The sequence below is a fragment of the Poecile atricapillus genome, assembly GCF_030490865.1.
Source record: "Poecile atricapillus isolate bPoeAtr1 chromosome 36 unlocalized genomic scaffold, bPoeAtr1.hap1 SUPER_36_unloc_6, whole genome shotgun sequence".
Lineage (NCBI taxonomy): Eukaryota > Metazoa > Chordata > Aves > Passeriformes > Paridae > Poecile > Poecile atricapillus.
This window is the reverse complement of record NW_026708996.1, coordinates 116931-135457: the sequence shown is the minus strand read 5'-3', so window position 1 is coordinate 135457 and position 18527 is coordinate 116931. Positions and strand designations below refer to the sequence as shown.

Sequence of the window (18527 nt, the reverse complement as noted above, 5' to 3'; positions counted from 1 at the left end):
AAATGCCGGAGCCCCTCCCCCCCTTTTCCTGCCCCTCCCCCCCGTTATTTATTGTCATTAATCAATTATTATAATTAATCAATTATTGGTAATAAATCATCGATTTCTCGATCTGGTTTGTCTGAATTGCCGCGGGGTTGGGGTGGGGGCGTCACGGGACTGGGGGAACTGGGAGGGACTGGGAGAGACTGGGAGGGACTGGGAGGGACTGGGGGGAACTGGGGGGGACTGGGAGGGACTGGGGGGGAACTGGGAGGGACTGGGGGGGAACTGGGAGGGACTGGGGGGGAACTGGGAGGGACTGGGGGGGACTGGGGGGAGCTGGGAGGGACTGGGGGGGACTGGGGGGGAACTGGGAGCAAAGTGCCAGAACAAACTGGGACATACTGGGGCAAACTGGGAGACCCTGAGGAGGTGGTGGCACCCAGAACAAACTGGGAAATACTGGGACAAACTGGGATTACTGGGACACACTGGGACACCCCAAGGAGCAGGTGACACCCAGAACAAACTGGGACAAACTGGGATATACTGGGATATACTGGGACAAACTGGGATATACTGGGACACACTGGGATATACTGGGATCACTGGGACACACTGGGACACACTGGGATATACTGGGACCCCTCCAGGGACCCCTCCCCAAATCCCCCGGCTGGGAGTGGCAGTGTCACCGTCACCGTCACCCTGGGGTGACTCAGCTGTCCCCAAACCCCCCGAGACCCCTCCCCAAATCCCTTCAGCCCCGCCTGGGGTGTCACCGTCACCCTGGGGTGACTCAGCTGTCCCCAAACCCCTCCAGGGACCCCTCCCCAAATCCCCAGGCTGGGAGTGGCAGTGTCACCGTCACCCCGGGGTGACTCAGCTGTCCCCAAACCCCTCTGGGACCCCTCCCCAAATCCCTTCAGCCCCTCCTGGGGTGTCACCGTCACCCTGGGGTGACTCAGCTGTCCCCAAACCCCTCCAGGGACCCCTCCCCAAATCCCCAGGCTGGGAGTGGCAGTGTCACCGTCACCCCGGGGTGACTCAGCTGTCCCCAAACCCCTCTGGGACCCCTCCCCAAATCCCTTCAGCCCCTCCTGGGGTGTCACCGTCACCCTGGGGTGACTCAGCTGTCCCCAAACTCCCCCGGGACCCCTCCCCAAATCCCTTCAGCCCCTCCCGGGGTGTCACCGTCACCCTGGGGTGACTCAGCTGTCCCCAAACCCCCCCGGGACCCCTCCCCAAATCCCCCGGCTGGGAGTGAGGGTGTCACCGTCACCGTCACCCTGGGGTGACTCAGCTGTCCCCAAACCCTCCAGGGACCCCTCCCCAAATCCCTTCAGCCCCTCCCGGGGTGTCACCGTCACTCTGGGGTGACTCAGCTGTCCCCAAACCCCTCTGGGGACCCCTCCCCAAATCCCCCGGCTGGGACTGAGGGTGTCACCGTCACCCTGGGGTGACTCAGCTGTCCCCAAACCCCCCCGAGACCCCTCCCCAAATCCCCCTCCTGGGGTGTCACCGTCACCCTGGGGTGACTCAGCTGTCCCCAAACCCCTCCAGGGACCCCTCCCCAAATCCCCAGGCTGGGAGTGTCACCGTCACCGTCACCCTGGGGTGACTCAGCTGTCCCCAAACCCCCCCGGGACCCCTCCCCAAATCCCTTCAGCCCCTCCCGGGGTGTCACCGTCACCCTGGGGTGACTCAGCTGTCCCCAAACCCCTCCAGGGACCCCTCCCCAAATCCCCCGGCTGGGAGTGGCAGTGTCACCGTCACCGTCACCCTGGGGTGACTCAGCTGTCCCCAAACCCCCTTGGGGACCCCTCCCCAAATCCCTTCAGCCCCTCCTGGGGTGTCACCGTCACCCCGGGGTGACTCAGCTGTCCCCAAACCCCCATGGGGACCCCTCCCCAAATCCCTTCAGCCCCTCCTGGGGTGTCACCGTCACCCTGGGGTGACTCAGCTGTCCCCAAACCCCCCCCGAGACCCCTCCCCAAATCCCCCGGCTGGGAGTGGCAGTGTCACCGTCACCCTGGGGTGACTCAGCTGTCCCCAAACCCCTCTGGGGACCCCTCCCCAAATCCCTTCAGCCCCTCCTGGGGTGTCACCGTCACCCTGGGGTGACTCAGCTGTCCCCAAACCCCTCCAGGGACCCCTCCCCAAATCCCTTCAGCCCCTCCCGGGGTGTCACCGTCACCCTGGGGTGACTCAGCTGTCCCCAAACCCCTCTGGGGACCCCTCCCCAAATCCCTTCAGCCCCTCCTGGGGTGTCACCGTCACCCTGGGGTGACTCAGCTGTCCCCAAATTCCATCTCCGGCCCTTTTGGGGCGGGGGCACCGCCCCGAGGTGGGGCCGCACCGGGGGGCGCCCACCCCGGCTCCCCCCGTATCTTATCAGCAGCCGGGCTGGGCCGGCCGCGGAACGTTCTGGAATTCCCTCGGGATTGTCCCGCTCTTCTCACGCCCTCCTTGGGTGGGTTTTTTTTTCCTTTATTAAATTAAATATTAAATATGCCGGGCTTTGATAAAATCCCGTGACTCAGGGAATTATTTACCTGCGGTCGATGACCGGGATGGATTCGGGACACAAAGTCCCGCTGGCCACCGGCTCCGGCTCAGTCGCCCCGGTGGCTCCTCCAGGATCGGCCAAGGATGGAGCTGGGCTGCAGAGTCTTCATCCTCCTCCTCCTCCTCCTCCTCTTCACCCCCTCGGAGGCTCTGGCAGGTGAGACGGGGCTGCCACCACCTCCGAAATCCCTTCTTTGGGGAGTTTTTTGGGGTGGTTTCAGCTCTTTTTGGGGTTCCCGGCGATGCCCTTGGAGCAGCCGGTGGCCTTGGGGACACCCGAGGGGGCTCCTGAGGGGGCCGGGGTGACCCCTCCCCTCCTCTCAGCTTGGGGTGGGGGGTTCTGGTCCCCAAGGAGCAGATTTGGGGGGGGGTCACACCCCAGTGTCCCCTCCCGGAGCTGGGGGGTCTCTCCCGGGGGCGTTGGGTGACATTGATCCAAGGGAGGTGGGGCAGGAGCGGGGATGGACCCCCAGGTGCCACTCCCGGTTTGGGGACACCCCTAGGTGCCACTCCCCCAGTTTGGGGACAGTCCCTGGTGTCCCTTTCCCAGTTTGGGGACAGTCCCTGGTGTCCCTTTCCCAGTTTGGGGACACCCCCAGCCCCCTCCCCAGTTTGGGGACAGTTCCTGGTGTCCCTTTCCCAGTTTGGGGACAGTCCCTGGTGTCCCTTTCCCAGTTTGGGGACAGTTCCTGGTGTACCATTCCCAGTTTGGGGACAGTTCCTGGTGTCCCTTTCCCAGTGTGGGGACACCTCCAGGTCCCTCCTCCAGTTTGGGGACAGTCTCTGGTGCCACTCCCAGTTTGGGGACAGTTCCTGGTGTCCCTTTCCCAGTTTGGGGACAGTCCCTGGTGTCCCTTTCCCAGTTTGGGGACAGTCCCTGGTGTCCCTTTCCCAGTTTGGGGTCAGATCCTGGTGTCCCTTTCCCAGTTTGGGGCCACCCCCAGCCCCCTCCCCAGTTTGGGGCCACCCCCAGCCCCCTCCCCAGTTTGGGGACAGTTCCTGGTGTCCCTTTCCCAGTTTGGGGACAGTCCCTGGTGTCCCTTTCCCATTTTGGGGCCACCCCCAGCCCCCTCCTCCAGTCTGGGGACAGCCCCTGGTGTCCCTTTCCCAGTTTGGGGCCACCCCCAGCCCCCTCCCCAGTTTGGGGACAGTCCCTGGTGTCCCTTTCCCAGTTTGGGGACACCCCCCCAAGTTCCCTCCTCCAGTTTGGGGACAGTCCCTGGTGTCCCTTTCCCAGTTTGGGGACAGTCCCTGGTGTCCCTTTCCCAGTTTGGGGCCACCCCCAGCCCCCTCCCCAGTTTGGGGACAGTCCCCAAACCCCACCCCCTGCTGTCCCTTGCAGCCCCCTGCTCCGGTGGTGGCACCGCGGTGGCCGACGGCTGCGTTTGTCCCCCCGGCCGCTCCGGCCGGCGCTGCGAGACCCCCGACCCGTCCGGCGCCTGCCGCAACGGTGGCACCGCCGTGGGCACCGCCTGCCTCTGTCCCCCGGGCTTTGGGGGACCCCTGTGCCAGCGCCCCGACCCCCGCCAGCGCCTGCCACAACGGGGCCACCGCCTTTGGGACGCGCTGCGTGTGCCCGCCCGGCTTCCGCGGGGACACCTGCCAGCAGCGCGAGGAGGTGACGCGGTGCCTCAACGGTGGCACTTTGGAGAAGGGGACGTGCCGGTGTCCCCCCACGGCTTGGGGACCTCGCTGTGAGTGCGGCGGGACGGGACCGAGCGCGGCGGTGGGGAAGGTGCTGGACGTCGGTGACACCGCGGGGACGGTGACGGTGACGGTGACGGTGATGGGGGGTGGCAGCGAGGAGAGAGACACGGACGCGCCAGCGGTGAGGCGGGAGAGGAATGTCACGGGAAGAACGGAGGAGGGAAATGCCACCACCGTGGGAAGTGTCAGCAGGGCCACCACCGTGGGAAACGTCACCAGGGCCACCATGGTGGGAAGTGTCACCAGGGCCACCACCATGGGAAGTGTCATGGGAAGGAACGGCACGGTCACCGCGGTGGTCAGCGCCAACACAGACCATGACGTGGTCACCACCATGGACCATGATGTGGTCACCACCATGGAGAGGGACATGATGGTCAGTGCCAACACGGACCATGATGTGGTCACCACCATGGACCATGATGTGGTCACCAGCTTGGACCATGACGTGGCCACCAGCACAGAGAGGGCCACCAGGGTCAGGGGCAGCGTCCCCATGGCCACCACCACAGGGGACAACACCACGACGGTGCCACCAGAGCGGCGGGTGAGAAACGTCACGGGCTGGTCCGTGAGGAGCCACAGCGGGGCCACCACCGTGGAGGGTGACACCGCAGCCGTGGAGGGTGGCACCGCAGCCGTGGACGGTGACACCGCAGCCGTGGAGGGTGACACCGCAGCCGTGGAGGGTGACACCGCAGCCGTGGACGGTGACACCGCGGTCACTCCGTCAAACCTCGCCGAGGGAGAGACCACGGCCATGGAGGGTGAGAACGAGGTCACCGAGGGTGACACCGAGGCCACCCCCATAGAAGGTGACACCGAGGCCACCCCCATGGAAGGTGACACCGAGGCCACCCCCATGGAAGGTGACACCGAGGCCACACCGGTGGCCACCACGGTAAGGAGCACCAGGGCCACCACCGTGGAAAGTGACACCACGACGGCGCTGCCAGAGCTCCTGGGAGGCCACAGCAGGGCCACCACCAGGGCGAGGAACACCAGGGCCATGGGGAACACCAGCAGGGCCACCACCATGGAAAGGGACACCAGGGCCACCACCATGGAAAGTGACACCACGGCCACCACCATGGAAAGGGACACCAGGTCCATGGGGAACACCAGCAGGGCCACCACCATGGAAAGGGACACCACGGCCACCACCATGGAAAGTGACACCGGGGCCATGGGGAACGCCACCAGTGCCACCACCATGGAAAGTGACACCACGGCCACGCCAGTGACCACCGTGGCCACCAGTGACCACACCAGGGCCGTGGGGAACACCACCAGGTCCACCACCATGGAAAGTGACACCAGGTCCACCACCATGGAAAGTGACACCACGGCCACCACCCTGGAGAGCCACACCCTGTCCACCCTCCCGGTCGTCCCTGCCGACGTCACCTCAACGCCAGCCCCGCCCAATGCCACCAACACCACCCTGGATGTCACCGAGAGCGCGGCGGTGACGCCCCAGGTCCCGCCCAACGCCACCGAAGCCACCGGGGCGCTGGGCCACGGCTCTGCCGGGACCACCGGGGACGTTCTGAGCGGCGCGGCCACCTCCACTGTGGCCACCGTGGCCACCATCTGCCTCTTCCTCCCACACGGCTCCAGCCCCCCGGCCAGTGAGTGTCCTGGGGGGGTCACGGGGTTCGGGGTGGGGTCTCCTGGGGTGGGGTCTCCTGGGGTGGGGTCTCCTGGGGTGGGGGTCTCCTTCCCAAGGGTCTCCTGGGGTGAGGAGGAAGAGGAGGATGGAGGTCCTGGGGTCTCTTGGGGTGGGGTCTCCTCCCGAGGGTCTCCTGGGGTGAGGATGAAGAGGAGGATGAAGGTTCTGGGGCTGTCCTGGGGTCTCCTGGGGTGGGGTCTCCTCCCGGGGGTCTCCTGGGGTGAGGAGGAAGAGGAGGATGAAGGTTCTGGGGGTGTTCTGGGGTGTTCTGGGGTCTCCTGGGGTGCTCTGGGGGTATCCTGGGGTGTCCTGGGGTCTCCTGGGGTGGGGTCTCCTCCTGGGGGTCTCTTGGGGTGAGGATGAAGAGGAGGATGGAGGTTCTGGGGTCTCCTGGGGTGTTCTGGGGGTGTTCTGGGGGTGTCCTGGGGTGGGGTCTCCTCCCGGGGGTCTCCTGGGGTGAGGAGGAAGAGGAGGATGGAGGTCCTGGGGTCTCTTGGGGTGGGGGGTCTCCTCCCGAGGGTCTCCTGGGGTGAGGATGAAGAGGAGGATGAAGGTTCTGGGGCTGTCCTGGGGTCTCCTGGGGTCTCCTGGGGTGGGGTCTCCTCCCGGGGGTCTCCTGGGGTGAGGAGGAAGAGGAGGATGAAGGTTCTGGGGGTATCCTGGGGTGTCCTGGGGTCTCCTGGGGTGGGGTCTCCTCCTGGGGGTCTCTTGGGGTGAGGATGAAGAGGAGGATGGAGGTTCTGGGGGTGTCCTGAGGTCTCCTGGGGTGTTCTGGGGGTGTCCTGGGGTCTCCTGGGGTCTCCTGGGGGTGTCCTGGGGTGTTCTGGGGTGGGGTCTCCTCCCGGGGGTCTCCTGGGGTGAGGATGAAGAGGAGGATGAAGGTTCTGGTGTCTCCTGGGGTCTCTTGGGGTGGGTTCTCCTCCCGAGGGTCTCCTCCGACGCCTCTGGAGGCCGAAGGCAGGACCCTGCTCCCTCTCCCGTGTCCCCTCACCTCCTCCTTGTCCCCCCGTCCCGTCCCAGTCGTGTGCCACAACGGTGGCGTGGCCAACCGGACCCTCTGCCTGTGCCCCCCCGGCTTCACCGGCCCCACCTGCGCGACCCCCGACCCCTCTGACCGCTGCTCCGGGGGCAGCACCGCGGTGGGCGAGCGCTGCCTGTGCCCCCCGGGCCGGAGCGGACCGCGCTGTGCCACCCCCGAGCCGGCCACCGCTTGTCGCCACGGTGGCACCGCCGTGGGCACCCGCTGCTACTGCCCCCCCGGCTTCTCCGGAGCCCGCTGTGAAGACCCCAGACCCACCACAGCCCCCCCGGCCAAACCCCCAGCCCGGAGCAGAGAGACCCCCAGGAGCACCAGGAGAACCACGACCACCGCCGTCCCCACCACCAGAGGTCCGTGGCTTTGCCTGGGGTGGGAAGACCCCTCCCCAAATTCCTGGGTGTTTTTTTTGGGTGGGGGGCACAGCAGGGTGAGGGAGGGGTGGAAACAGGAATTGGGGTTTTCTTGGTTTTACCCCCAAAATTGGGGGGGTTCTGATGGTGGAACGGGGGGGGGGGGGGTGGCGGCTCCTCCTGGGGTGGGACCACCCCCCCCCCACATTTTTTGGGGAGGGGGGAGGCCCCCCCAAAGGAGTTTTGGGCCCCCAGCCCCTCCGTGCTGCCCCCCCCAGCCAGGAGGACCTCACAGGAATTGGGGTTTTTTCTCGTTTTCACCCCAAAATTGAGAGCTGTGGTGATGATGGTGGAGACAACTGGATGGAACTGGGGTGGGGGCTCCTCCTGGGCTGGGACCACCCCCAAACTCCGCGGGTGTTTTGGGGGTGTTGCCCCCCACCCAGAGCACCCCAAGGTGGGGTTGGGGGGTGGGGAGGGGCAACAGGAATCGGGGTTTTTTTTCCTGGTTTTGCCCAAAAAATGGAGGTTTGGGCCAGGCGGGGGGGGGGGGGACAATGGGGGTGACACTGTTGGGGTCCCCAAGGTCTGGTGTCCCCCCCAGACCCCTGCCTGAACGGGGGGCGCTGGCTGGGCACGGGGTGTCTGTGCCCCCCCAACGTGGACGGCGCCCGCTGCGAGTTCGGTGCCACCACCATCAACCTGACGGCAGGTAAAGGGTGGGGGACACCCCACCTGTCACCCCCCTGTCCCACCCCGTGTCCCCTCCGAGGTGTCCCCGTGTCCCCCCCGGGGTGTTCCCCCCGAGGTGTCCCCGTGTCCCACCCCAGGTGTCCCCGTGTCCCCCCCCCGAGGTGTCCCCGTGTCCCCCCCCCGAGGTGTCCCCGTGTCCCCCCCCCGAGGTGTCCCCGTGTCCCCCCCCCGAGGTGTCCCCGTGTCCCCCCCACCCCACCCCGTGTCCTCCCCCCGAGGTGTCCCCGTGTCCTCCCCCCGAGGTGTCCCCATGTCCCCCCCGAGGTGTCCCCATGTCCCCCCCGAGGTGTCCCCGTGTCCCCCCCGAGGTGTCCCCGTGTCCCCTCCGAGGTGTCACCGTGTCCCCTCTGAGGTGTCCCCGTGTCCCCCCCGAGGTGTCCCCCCCGAGGTGTCCCCGTGTCACCGACGCGCGCTGTCCCCGTGTCCCCTCCCCGAGGTGTCCCCGTGTCCCCCCCCCCACCCCGTGTCCCCCCCGAGGTGTCCCCGTGTCCCCCCCCGAGGTGTCCCCGTGTCCCCTCCGAGGTGTCCCCGTGTCCCCCCCGAGGTGTCCCCGTGTCCCCCCCACCCCACCCCGTGTCCCCCCCGAGGTGTCCCCGTGTCCCCTCCCCGAGGTGTCCCCGTGTCCCCCCCCCACCCCGTGTCCCCCCCGAGGTGTCCCCGTGTCCCCTCCCCGAGGTGTCCCCGTGTCCCCCCCGAGGTGTCCCCATGTCCCCCCCAGGTGTCCCCGTGTCCCCCCCCCCGAGGTGTCCCCGTGTCCCTCCCCGAGGTGTCCCCGTGTCCCCCCCACCCCACCCCGTGTCCTCCCCCCGAGGTGTCCCTGTGTCCCCTCCGAGGTGTCCCCATGTCCCCTCCGAGGTGTCCCCCCCGAGGTGTCCCCGTGTCCCCTCCCCGAGGTGTCCCCGTGTCCCCCCCGAGGTGTCCCCGTGTCCCCCCCCAGGTGTCCCCGTGTCCCCCCCGAGGTGTCCCCGTGTCCCCCCCGAGGTGTCCCTGTGTCCCCGTGTCCCCCCCACCCCGTGTCCCCCACGAGGTGTCCCCGTGTCCCCCCCCGAGGTGTCCCCGTGTCACCGACGCGCGCTGTCCCCGCAGAGCTGGGTCCCTCTGTCACCATGGTGGCGCGCGTCACCAACCGGGACTTCTCGGAGGACCTGGGGGACACCTCGTCCCCCGGCCACCGGCGCTTCGCCCAGGAGTTCAGCCGGACGGTGAGACCCCCTCGGTGGGACCTCCTGGGGGGGGAGGGGGGGGGACACACCCCGAGGGACCCCCAGGATCACCCCAAGGTCCACCCCGAGGTCCATCCCAAGGGATCCACCAAGGACACCTGGGACCACCCCAAGGAATCATCCAGAAGGTCCAGGCTTAGAGACCACCCCTAGGGACCCCCAGGACCATCCCAAAAGATCCCAGGACCATCCCTAGGGACCCCCAGGACCATCCCAAAAGATCCCAGGACCATCCCAAAGGACCCCCAGGACCATCCCAAAAGATCCCAGGACCATCCCTAGGGACCCCCAGGACCATCCCAAAGCTCCACCATGAGGACCCCCAGGACCATCCCAAGGCTCCACCATGAGGACCCCCAGGACCATCCCAAGGGGACGCCCCAAGGCACCCCCAGGACCACCCTAAGGGATCCCCAGGATCATCCCAAAGGTCCATCACGAGGACCCCCAGGACCACCCCAAGGAACCATCCAGAAGGTCCATCTCTAGAGACCACCCTAAGGGACCCCCAGGACCATCCCAAGGCTCCACCACGAGGACCCCCAGGACCATCCCAAGGAACCATCCAGAAGGTCCAGGCTTAGAGACCACCCCTAGGGACCCCCAGGACCATCCCAAAGGTCCATCACGAGGACCCCCAGGACCATCCCAAGGGGACACCCCAAGGCACCCTCAGGGACCCCCAGGACCATCCCAAAGGACCCCCAGGACCATCCCGAGGGACCCCCCAGGACCATTCCAAAGGTCCATCACGAGGACCCCCAGGACCATCCCAAGGCCCCACCCCAAAGGATTCACCCAAAGACCCCCAGGATCACCCCAAAGGACCATCCCAAGGGACCCCCAGGACCACCCCAAAGGACCCCCAGGACCACCCTAAGGGACGACCCAGGGGACCCCCCAAGGGACCCCCTGAAGATCCCCAAGAAGCCCCCGAAGGACCCCCCAAAGGACCGTTCCCAGTGACCATCCCCAGGTCCGGTTTGAGCCGTGTCCGTCTGTCCCCAGATGGACGGGATCTACCGGAACGTCTCCGGCTACCGCGGGATCAGCGTCCTGAGCCTCAGGTGGGTGAGGGACCAGGGGGTGGGATCTGTGGGGTGGGATCTGTGGGGTGGGATCCATGGTGTGGGATCTGTGGGGTGGGATGGGATCTGTGGGGTGAGATGGGATCCATGGGGTGGGATGGGATCAATGGGGTGGGATCCATGAGGTGGGATGGGATCTGTGGTGTGAGATCCATGGGGTGGGATCAATGGGGTGGGATGGGATCTGTGGGGTGGGATCCATGGGGTGAGATGGGACGAGATCCATGGGGTGGGGTCTGTGGGGTGGGATGGGATCCATGGGGTGGGATCCTTGAGATGGGATGGGGTGGGATGGGATGGGATGGGATCAGTGGGGTGGGATCCATGGGATGGGATGGGATCAGTGGGATCAGTGGGGTGGGATCAGTGGGGTGGGACGGGATCAGTGGGGTGGGATCAGTGGGGTGGGATGGGATCAGTGGGGTGGGATCAGTGGGGTGGGATCAGTGGGGTGGGACGGGATCAGTGGGATGGGATCAGTGGGATCAGTGGGGTGGGATCAGTGGGGTGGGACGGGATCAGTGGGATGGGATCAGTGGGATCAGTGGGGTGGGATCAGTGGGGTGGGATCAGTGGGATGGGATGGAGCGGGATGGGATGGGATCAGTGGGGTGGGATGGGATGGGATCAGTGGGATGGGGTGGGATCAATGGGGTGGGATGGGATCAGTGGGATCAGTGGGATGGGATCAGTGGGATGGGATCAGTGGGATCAGTGGGATGGGATCAGTGGGGTGGGATCAGTGGGGTGGGACGGGATCAATGGGGTGGGACGGGATCCATGGGATCAGTGGGGTGGGATCAGTGGGGTGGGATCAGTGGGACGGGATCAGTGGGGTGGGACGGGATCAATGGGGTGGGACAGGACGTGACAGCCCCAAGCCCCCACGAACCGAGCCCATCCCCCTCAGCCGCGGCAGCGTGGTGGTCACTTACCGCGTCCGGCTCCAGCCCCTGCCCGGCAACGCCAGCCTGGACCACCGAGCCCTGGAGCTGCTGGCCACGACCAACGCCGCAGCCCAGCCCCACAACTGCGGCCCCTCGGCCGGTAGGTGACCACTGACCACCCTGGGCTGGTCCACAACACCTCTGGTCACCCTAAGTGACCACCCTGGGCCAGTCCACAACACCTCTGGTCACCCCCAGTGACCACCCCAGTCCCCAACACCTCTGGTCACCCTGAGTGACCACCCTGGGCCAGTCCCCAACACCTCTGGTCACCCTGAGTGACCACCCCGGTCCCCAACACCTCTGGTCACCCTGAGTGACCACCACAGTCCCCAACACCTCTGGTCACCCCCAGTGACCACCCTGGGCCAGTCCCCAACACCTCTGGTCACCCTGAGTGACCACCCTGGGCTGGTCCCCAACACCTCTGGTCATCCTGAGTGACCACCACAGTCCCCAACACCTCTGGTCACCCTGAGTGACCACCACAGTCCCCAACACCTCTGGTCACCCTGAGTGACCACCACAGTCCCCAACACCTCTGGTCACCCTGAGTGACCACCACAGTCCCCAACACCTCTGGTCACCCTGAGTGACCACCACAGTCCCCAACACCTCTGGTCACCCTGAGTGACCACCACAGTCCCCAACACCTCTGGTCACCCTGAGTGACCACCCCGGTCCCCAACACCTCTGGTCACCCTGAGTGACCACCCCGTCCTCTCCCCTCCCCCAGACCGGCTCTGCTTCACCGCCACCTCTGCCAGAGCCACCGGAGCCACCGCGCTGGCACTCAATGACACCGGTGAGCGCGGGCTGGGGACACCTGGGGACACCTGGGGACACCTGGGGACACCTGGGGACACCATGGGGACACCTGGGGACACCTGGGGACACCTGGGGACACCTGGGGACAGCTGGGGACACCACAGGGATACCTGGAGACACCCGGGGACACCATGGGGACACCTGGGGACACCTGGGGACACCTGGGGACACCTGGGGACAGCTGGAGACACCACGGGGACACCCTGGGGACACCTGGGGACACCACGGGGACACCACGGGGACACCACGGGGACACCTGGGGACACTTGGGACATACCTGGGGACACCTGGGCACACCACGGGGACACCTGGGGACACCCTGGAGACACCTGGGGACACCTGGGGACACCATGGGGACACCTGGGACACACCTGGGGACACCACAGGGACACTACGGGGACACCATGGGGACATCTGGGGACACCTGGAGACACCTGGGGACACCACGGGGACACCCTGGGGACACCTGGAGACACACCTGGGGACACCTGGGGACACCTGGGGACACCTGGAGACACCATGGGGACACACCTGGGGACACCTGGGGACACCCGGGGACACCTGGGGACACCACGGGGACACCTGGGGACACCATGGGGACACCACGGGGACACCTGAGGACACCTGGGGACACCTGGGGACACCCTGGGGACATCTGGGGACACCTGGGGACACCTGAGGACACCATGGGGACACCTGGAGACACCTGGGGACACCACGGGGACACCACGGGGACTCCTGGGGACACCTGGGGACACCATGGAGACACCTGGGGACACCTGGGACACACCTGGGACACCTGGAGACACCTGGGGACACCTGGGGACATCACGGGGACACCACGGGGACACCATGGGGACACCTGGGGACACCTGGGGACATCATGGGGACACCTGGGGACACCTGGGGGCACCTGGGGACACCATGGGGACACACCTGGGGACACCTGGGGACACCCGGGGACACCTGGGGACACCACGGGGACACCTGGGGACACCATGGGGACACCACGGGGACACCTGAGGACACCTGGGGACACCTGGGGACACCCGGGGACACCTGGGGACATCATGGGAACACCACGGGGACACCTGGAGACACCTGGGGACACCTGGGGACACCTGGAGACACCTGGAGACACCACGGGGACACCACGGGGACACCTGGGGACACTTGGGACATACCTGGGGACACCTGGGGACACCTGGGGACACCACGGGGACACCTGGGGACACCACGGGGACACCATGGGGACACCTGGGGACACCTGGGAACACCTGGGGACACCCTGGGGACACCTGGGGACACCTGGGGACACCACAGGGACACCACAGGGACACCTGGGGACACCTGGGGACACCACGGGGACACCATGGGGACACCTGGGGACACCTGGGAACACCTGGGGACACCCTGGGGACACCTGGGGACAGCTGGGGACACCACAGGGACACCACAGGGACACCTGGGGACACCTGGGGACACCACGGGGACACCTGGGGACACCTGGGGACACCCTGGGGACACCTGGGGACATCATGGGGACACCACAGGGACACCTGGGGACAGCTGGGGACACCACGGGGACACCTGGGGACACCACAGGGACACCTGGGGACACCTGGGGACACCACGGGGACACCCTGGGGACACCTGGGGACACCTGGGGACAGCTGGGGACACCTGGGGACACCTGGGGACATCTGGGGACACCTGGGGACACCACGGGGACACCTGGGGACACCTGGGAACACCTGGGGACATCTGGGGACACCACGGGGACACCTGGGACACACCTGGGGACACCACAGGGACACTACGGGGACACCATGGGGACATCTGGGGACACCTGGAGACACCACGGGGACACCACGGGGACACCTGGGGACACTTGGGACATACCTGGGGACACCTGGGGACACCTGGGGACACCACGGGGACACCTGGGGACACCACGGGGACACCATGGGGACACCTGGGGACACCTGGGAACACCTGGGGACACCTGGGGACAGCTGGGGACACCACAGGGACACCACAGGGACACCACAGGGACACCTGGGGACACCTGGGGACACCACGGGGACACCTGGGGACACCCTGGGGACACCTGGGGACATCATGGGGACACCACAGGGACACCTGGGGACATCTGGGGACACCACGGGGACACCTGGGGAACACCTGGGGACACCACAGGGACACCTGGGGACACCTGGGGACACCACGGGGAGGGACGGTGGGGACAGGGGGACACTTGACCAGGGTTTGGCCTCCGCAGAGCTTTGCCGGACGCACGCTCCGGCCAACTTCAGCCGCTTCTACTTCCCGCACCGCACGGCCACCGGGCTCCTCTGCGTCACCAACTGCACCCTCAACGTCCCCGGCTCCTTCGACTGCCACCGCGGCCTCTGCCGCCTCACCCTGGACGGACCCCGCTGCTTGTGAGTCGGCCACGCCCCACCTCGGCCACGCCCCACCTCGGCCACGCCCCACCTCGGCCACGCCCCATCTTGGCCACGCCCCACCTCGGCCACGCCCACCGGCCCCACCTTAAGGTGGGCCTTGAACCCGTGGTCAAAGGTGTCCCCAAGGTTGAAGAAGTCGGAACTCGATGTTTGACCCCAAATTTGGGTTCTTGACCTCAGCGCCAGGATGTTTGATGGCCAAGGTCACGCCACCACCCAAAGCCTTGACCCCGAAATCTTCACCCCGAAATCTTCACCCCAAAATCTTCACCCTAAAATCTTCACCACAAAACCTTCACCCCAGAACCTTCACCCCAAAGCCTTCACCCCAAAACCTTCACCTCAAAATCTTCACCCCAAAACCTTCACCACGAAATCTTGACCCCAAAACCTTCACCCCAAAATCTTGACCTCAAAACCTTCACCCCAAAAGCTTCACCCCAAAATCTTCACCCCAAAATCTTCACCCCAAAATCTTCACCCCAAAAACTTGACCTCAAAACCTTCACCCCAAAACCGTCACCACAAAACCTTCACCCCAAAATCTTCACCCCAAAATCTTCACCCCAAAATCTTCACCCCAAAATCTTCACCCCAAAACCTTCACCCTGAAATCTTGACCCCAAAATCTTCACCCCAGAATCTTCACCCCAGAACCTTCACCCCAAAACCTTCACCACGAAACCTTGACCCCAAAACCTTCACCCCAAAATCTTCACCCCAAAACCTGCACCCCAAAAACTTGACCTCAAAACCTTCACCCCAAAACCTTCACCACAAAACCTTCATCCCAAAACCTTCACCCCAAAAGCTTCACCACAAAATCTTCACCCCAAAATCTTGACCCCAAAAACTTGACCCCAAAACCTTCACCTCAAAACCTTCACCCCAAAACCTGCACCCTGAAATCTTGACCCCAAAACCTCGACCCCAAAGCCTTCACCCCAGAACCTTGACCCCAAAACCTTCACCCCAAAATCTTCACCCCAAAAACTTGACCTCAAAACCTTCACCCCAAAACCTTCACCACAAAACCTTCACCCCAAAACCTTCACCCCAAAAGCTTCACCACAAAATCTTCACCCCAAAATCTTGACCCCAAAAACTTGACCCCAAAACCCTCACCCCAAAACCTGCACCCCAAAACCTGCACCCCAAAAGCTTCACCCCAGAACCTTGACCTCAAAATCTTCACCCCAAAACCTTCACCCCAGAACCTTCACCCCAAAATCTTCACCCCAAAACCTTCACCCAAAAATCTTGACCCCAAAATCTTGACCTCAAAACCTTCACCCCAAAACCTTCACCCCAGAACCTTCACCCCAAAACCTTCACCCCAAAACCTTGACCTCAAAACCTTCACCTCGAAACCTTCACCCTGAAATCTTGACCCCAAAACCTTGACCCCAAAAACTTGACCCCAAAACCTTCACCTCGAAACCTTCACCCCAAAATCTTGACCCTAAAACTCAACCCTTGACCCCCAAACCCAACCCTTGACCCCCCAAACTCAACCCTTGACCCCCAAACTCAACCCTTGACCCCCCAAACTCAACCCTTGACCCCCCACACCCCTTGAACCCCAAACTCAACCCTTGACCCCCCAAACTCAACCCTTGATCCCCCAAACCCAACCCTTGACCCTCACACCCAACCCTTGACCCCCCAAACTCAACCCTTGATCCCCCAAACCCAACCCTTGACCCTCACACCCAACCCTTGACCCCCAAACTCAACCCTCGACCCCCCAAACTCAACCCTCGACCCCCAAACTCAACCCTGGACCCCCCAAACTCAACCCTTGACCCCCCAAACTCAACCCTTGACCCCCAAACTCAACCCTTGACCCTCACACCCAACCCTGGACCCCCCAAACTCAACCCTTGACCCCTCAAACTCAACCCTTGACCCCTGAACTCAACCCTTGACCCCCAAACTCAACCCTTGACCCTCAAACTCAACCCTGGACCCCCCAAACTCAACCCTTGAACCCCAAACTCAACCCTTGACCCTCAAACTCAACCCTGGACCCCCCAAACTCAACCCTTGAACCCCAAACTCAACCCTTGACCCTCAAACTCAACCCTTGAACCCCAAACTCAACCCTTGACCCTCAAACTCAACCCTTGACCCCCCACACCCAACCCTTGACCCCCAAACTCAACCCTTGACCCCCCACACCCAACCCTTGACCCCCCAAACTCAACCCTTGACCCTCAAACTCAACCCTTGACCCCCCAAACTCAACCCTTGACCCCCAAACCCAACCCTTGACCCCCCACACCCCTTGACCCTCCAAACTCAACCCTTGACCCCCAAACCCAACCCTGGACCCCAAACCCAACCCTTGACCCCCAAACTCAACCCTTGACCCCCCAAACTCAACCCTTGACCCCCAAACTCAACCCTTGACCCCCCAAACTCAACCCTTGACCCCCAAACTCAACCCTTGACCCCCAAACCCAACCCTTGACCCTCAAACCCAACCCTTGACCCCCCAAACTCAACCCTTGACCCCCCAAACTCAACCCTTGACCTTCAAACTCAACCCTTGACCCTCACACCCAACCCTTGACCCCCCAAACTCAACCCTTGACCCCCAAACTCAACCCTTGACCCCCCAAACTCAACCCTTGACCCCCCAAACTCAACCCTTGACCCCCAAACTCGACCCTTGACCCCCAAACTCAACCCTTGACCCTCAAACTCATCCCTTGACCCCCAAACTCAACCCTTGACCCCCCACACCCCTTGACCCCCCAAACTCAACCCTTGACCCCCCAAACTCAACCCTTGACCCCCACACCCAACCCTTGACCCCCCAAACTCAACCCTTGACCCCCACACTCAACCCTTGACCCCCCAAACTCAACCTTGACCCTCAAACTCAACCCTTGACCCCCCAAACTCAACCCTTGACCCCCAAACTCAACCCTTGACCCCCCAAACTCAACCCTTGACCCCCACACCCAACCCTTGACCCCCACACCCCTTGACCGCCCCCCTCAGAACTCGACCCCAGCCCAGGCTCACGGTGACGGATCTCCAGGGAGGGCTCCTGTGATTCCAGAAGGTTCCTTGAAGGATCCCACCCCCGTTCCCCACCCTGGGAGGGGTCGAGGACCCTTCCCGTGACCCCTCACCTCCCCCCACAGCTGCCCGGACCTGCCCCGGTTCCTCTCGGCCGGTGACCGCTGCCAGACCCACATCAGCAAACTGGGGCTGGGCCTGGGCGTGGGGCTGGGGCTGGGCCTGACCATCCTCATCCTCCTCATCCTCTGCGTCGTCCTCAGCGTCCGCCTGGCCCGAGGGCGGAAGAAATCACCTGGAGCCAGGTGAGAGCGCTGGGGGAGGGGATTTGGGTTGGACCCCGAAATCTGGGGTTCAGCAGCTCTGCCCCACGGGGGGGGGTGGGAGAGTGGAGACCCCCCCCCACCTCCAGCGCCGCCCCCCGACCCCTCCCCAGACCCCTGAAGCTCCACAGCGAGGCCGCCGAGGACGCGTGGCCGGACGGGGGCCGCGGCGGCCGCGTCACCGGGATCTACCACGTCAACGGCGGCAGCGGCGGGAAAGGTGGGACCCGAAACGGGGGGTGAAAGCATCCCTGGAGAGGGGAAATCCCCCCAAATCCTCATGGGGTCATCCTCCTCCTCCTCCTCTTCCTCTTCCTCCCGCCAGGTCCCTACAACACCTACAAGCCCAGCTCGGAGGTGGCGGAACCGCCGGCGTCGGTGGGTGACGTCGTTTGGGGGGGTCCTCAGACTAAGATTGACCTAGAACCCCAATTTTGATCCCAAAACCCAATCCGGGAGCCCCAAAACCCCAATTTCCATCTCCAGAACTCAAACTGTGACCTCACAACCCCAATTTCAATCTCCAGAACTCAAACTGTGACCTCAAAA

General features: G+C 64.5%; 2 protein-coding genes across 2 annotated transcripts; both read left to right on the top strand.

Annotated features, from left to right (window-relative positions):
* The first annotated feature begins 2427 nt into the window (after positions 1-2427).
* LOC131574140 (neurogenic locus notch homolog protein 3-like) lies at positions 2428-4248 on the top strand. Its single transcript, XM_058828534.1, has 3 exons — positions 2428-2455; positions 2623-2707; positions 3893-4248. The coding sequence occupies exons 2-3, from the start codon at positions 2635-2637 to the stop codon at positions 4246-4248; spliced, it is 429 nt and encodes a 142-aa protein (XP_058684517.1). The 5' UTR covers positions 2428-2455; positions 2623-2634.
* Positions 4249-4336: 88 nt separating this feature from the next.
* Positions 4337-18221, top strand: LOC131574139 (mucin-3B-like). Its single transcript, XM_058828533.1, has 10 exons — positions 4337-5888; positions 6950-7318; positions 7923-8030; positions 9158-9273; positions 10303-10361; positions 11293-11429; positions 12066-12134; positions 14439-14601; positions 17781-17960; positions 18110-18221. Exons 1-10 carry the CDS (start codon positions 4337-4339, stop codon positions 18219-18221), a joined length of 2865 nt encoding a protein of 954 aa, XP_058684516.1.
* Positions 18222-18527: the final 306 nt, after the last annotated feature.

Coding starts and splice junctions, on each gene's coding strand:
- LOC131574140 (XM_058828534.1), top strand. CDS start 2,635: ATGGAGCTGGGCTGCAGAGTCTTCATCCTCCTCCTCCTCCTCCTCCTC. Junction 2,708..3,892: donor CCCCTCGGAGGCTCTGGCAG/GTGAGACGGGGC, acceptor TGTCCCTTGCAG/CCCCCTGCTCCGGTGGTGGC.
- LOC131574139 (XM_058828533.1), top strand. CDS start 4,337: ATGGGGGGTGGCAGCGAGGAGAGAGACACGGACGCGCCAGCGGTGAGG. Junction 5,889..6,949: donor CGGCTCCAGCCCCCCGGCCA/GTGAGTGTCCTG, acceptor GTCCCGTCCCAG/TCGTGTGCCACAACGGTGGC. Junction 10,362..11,292: donor ATCAGCGTCCTGAGCCTCAG/GTGGGTGAGGGA, acceptor CATCCCCCTCAG/CCGCGGCAGCGTGGTGGTCA.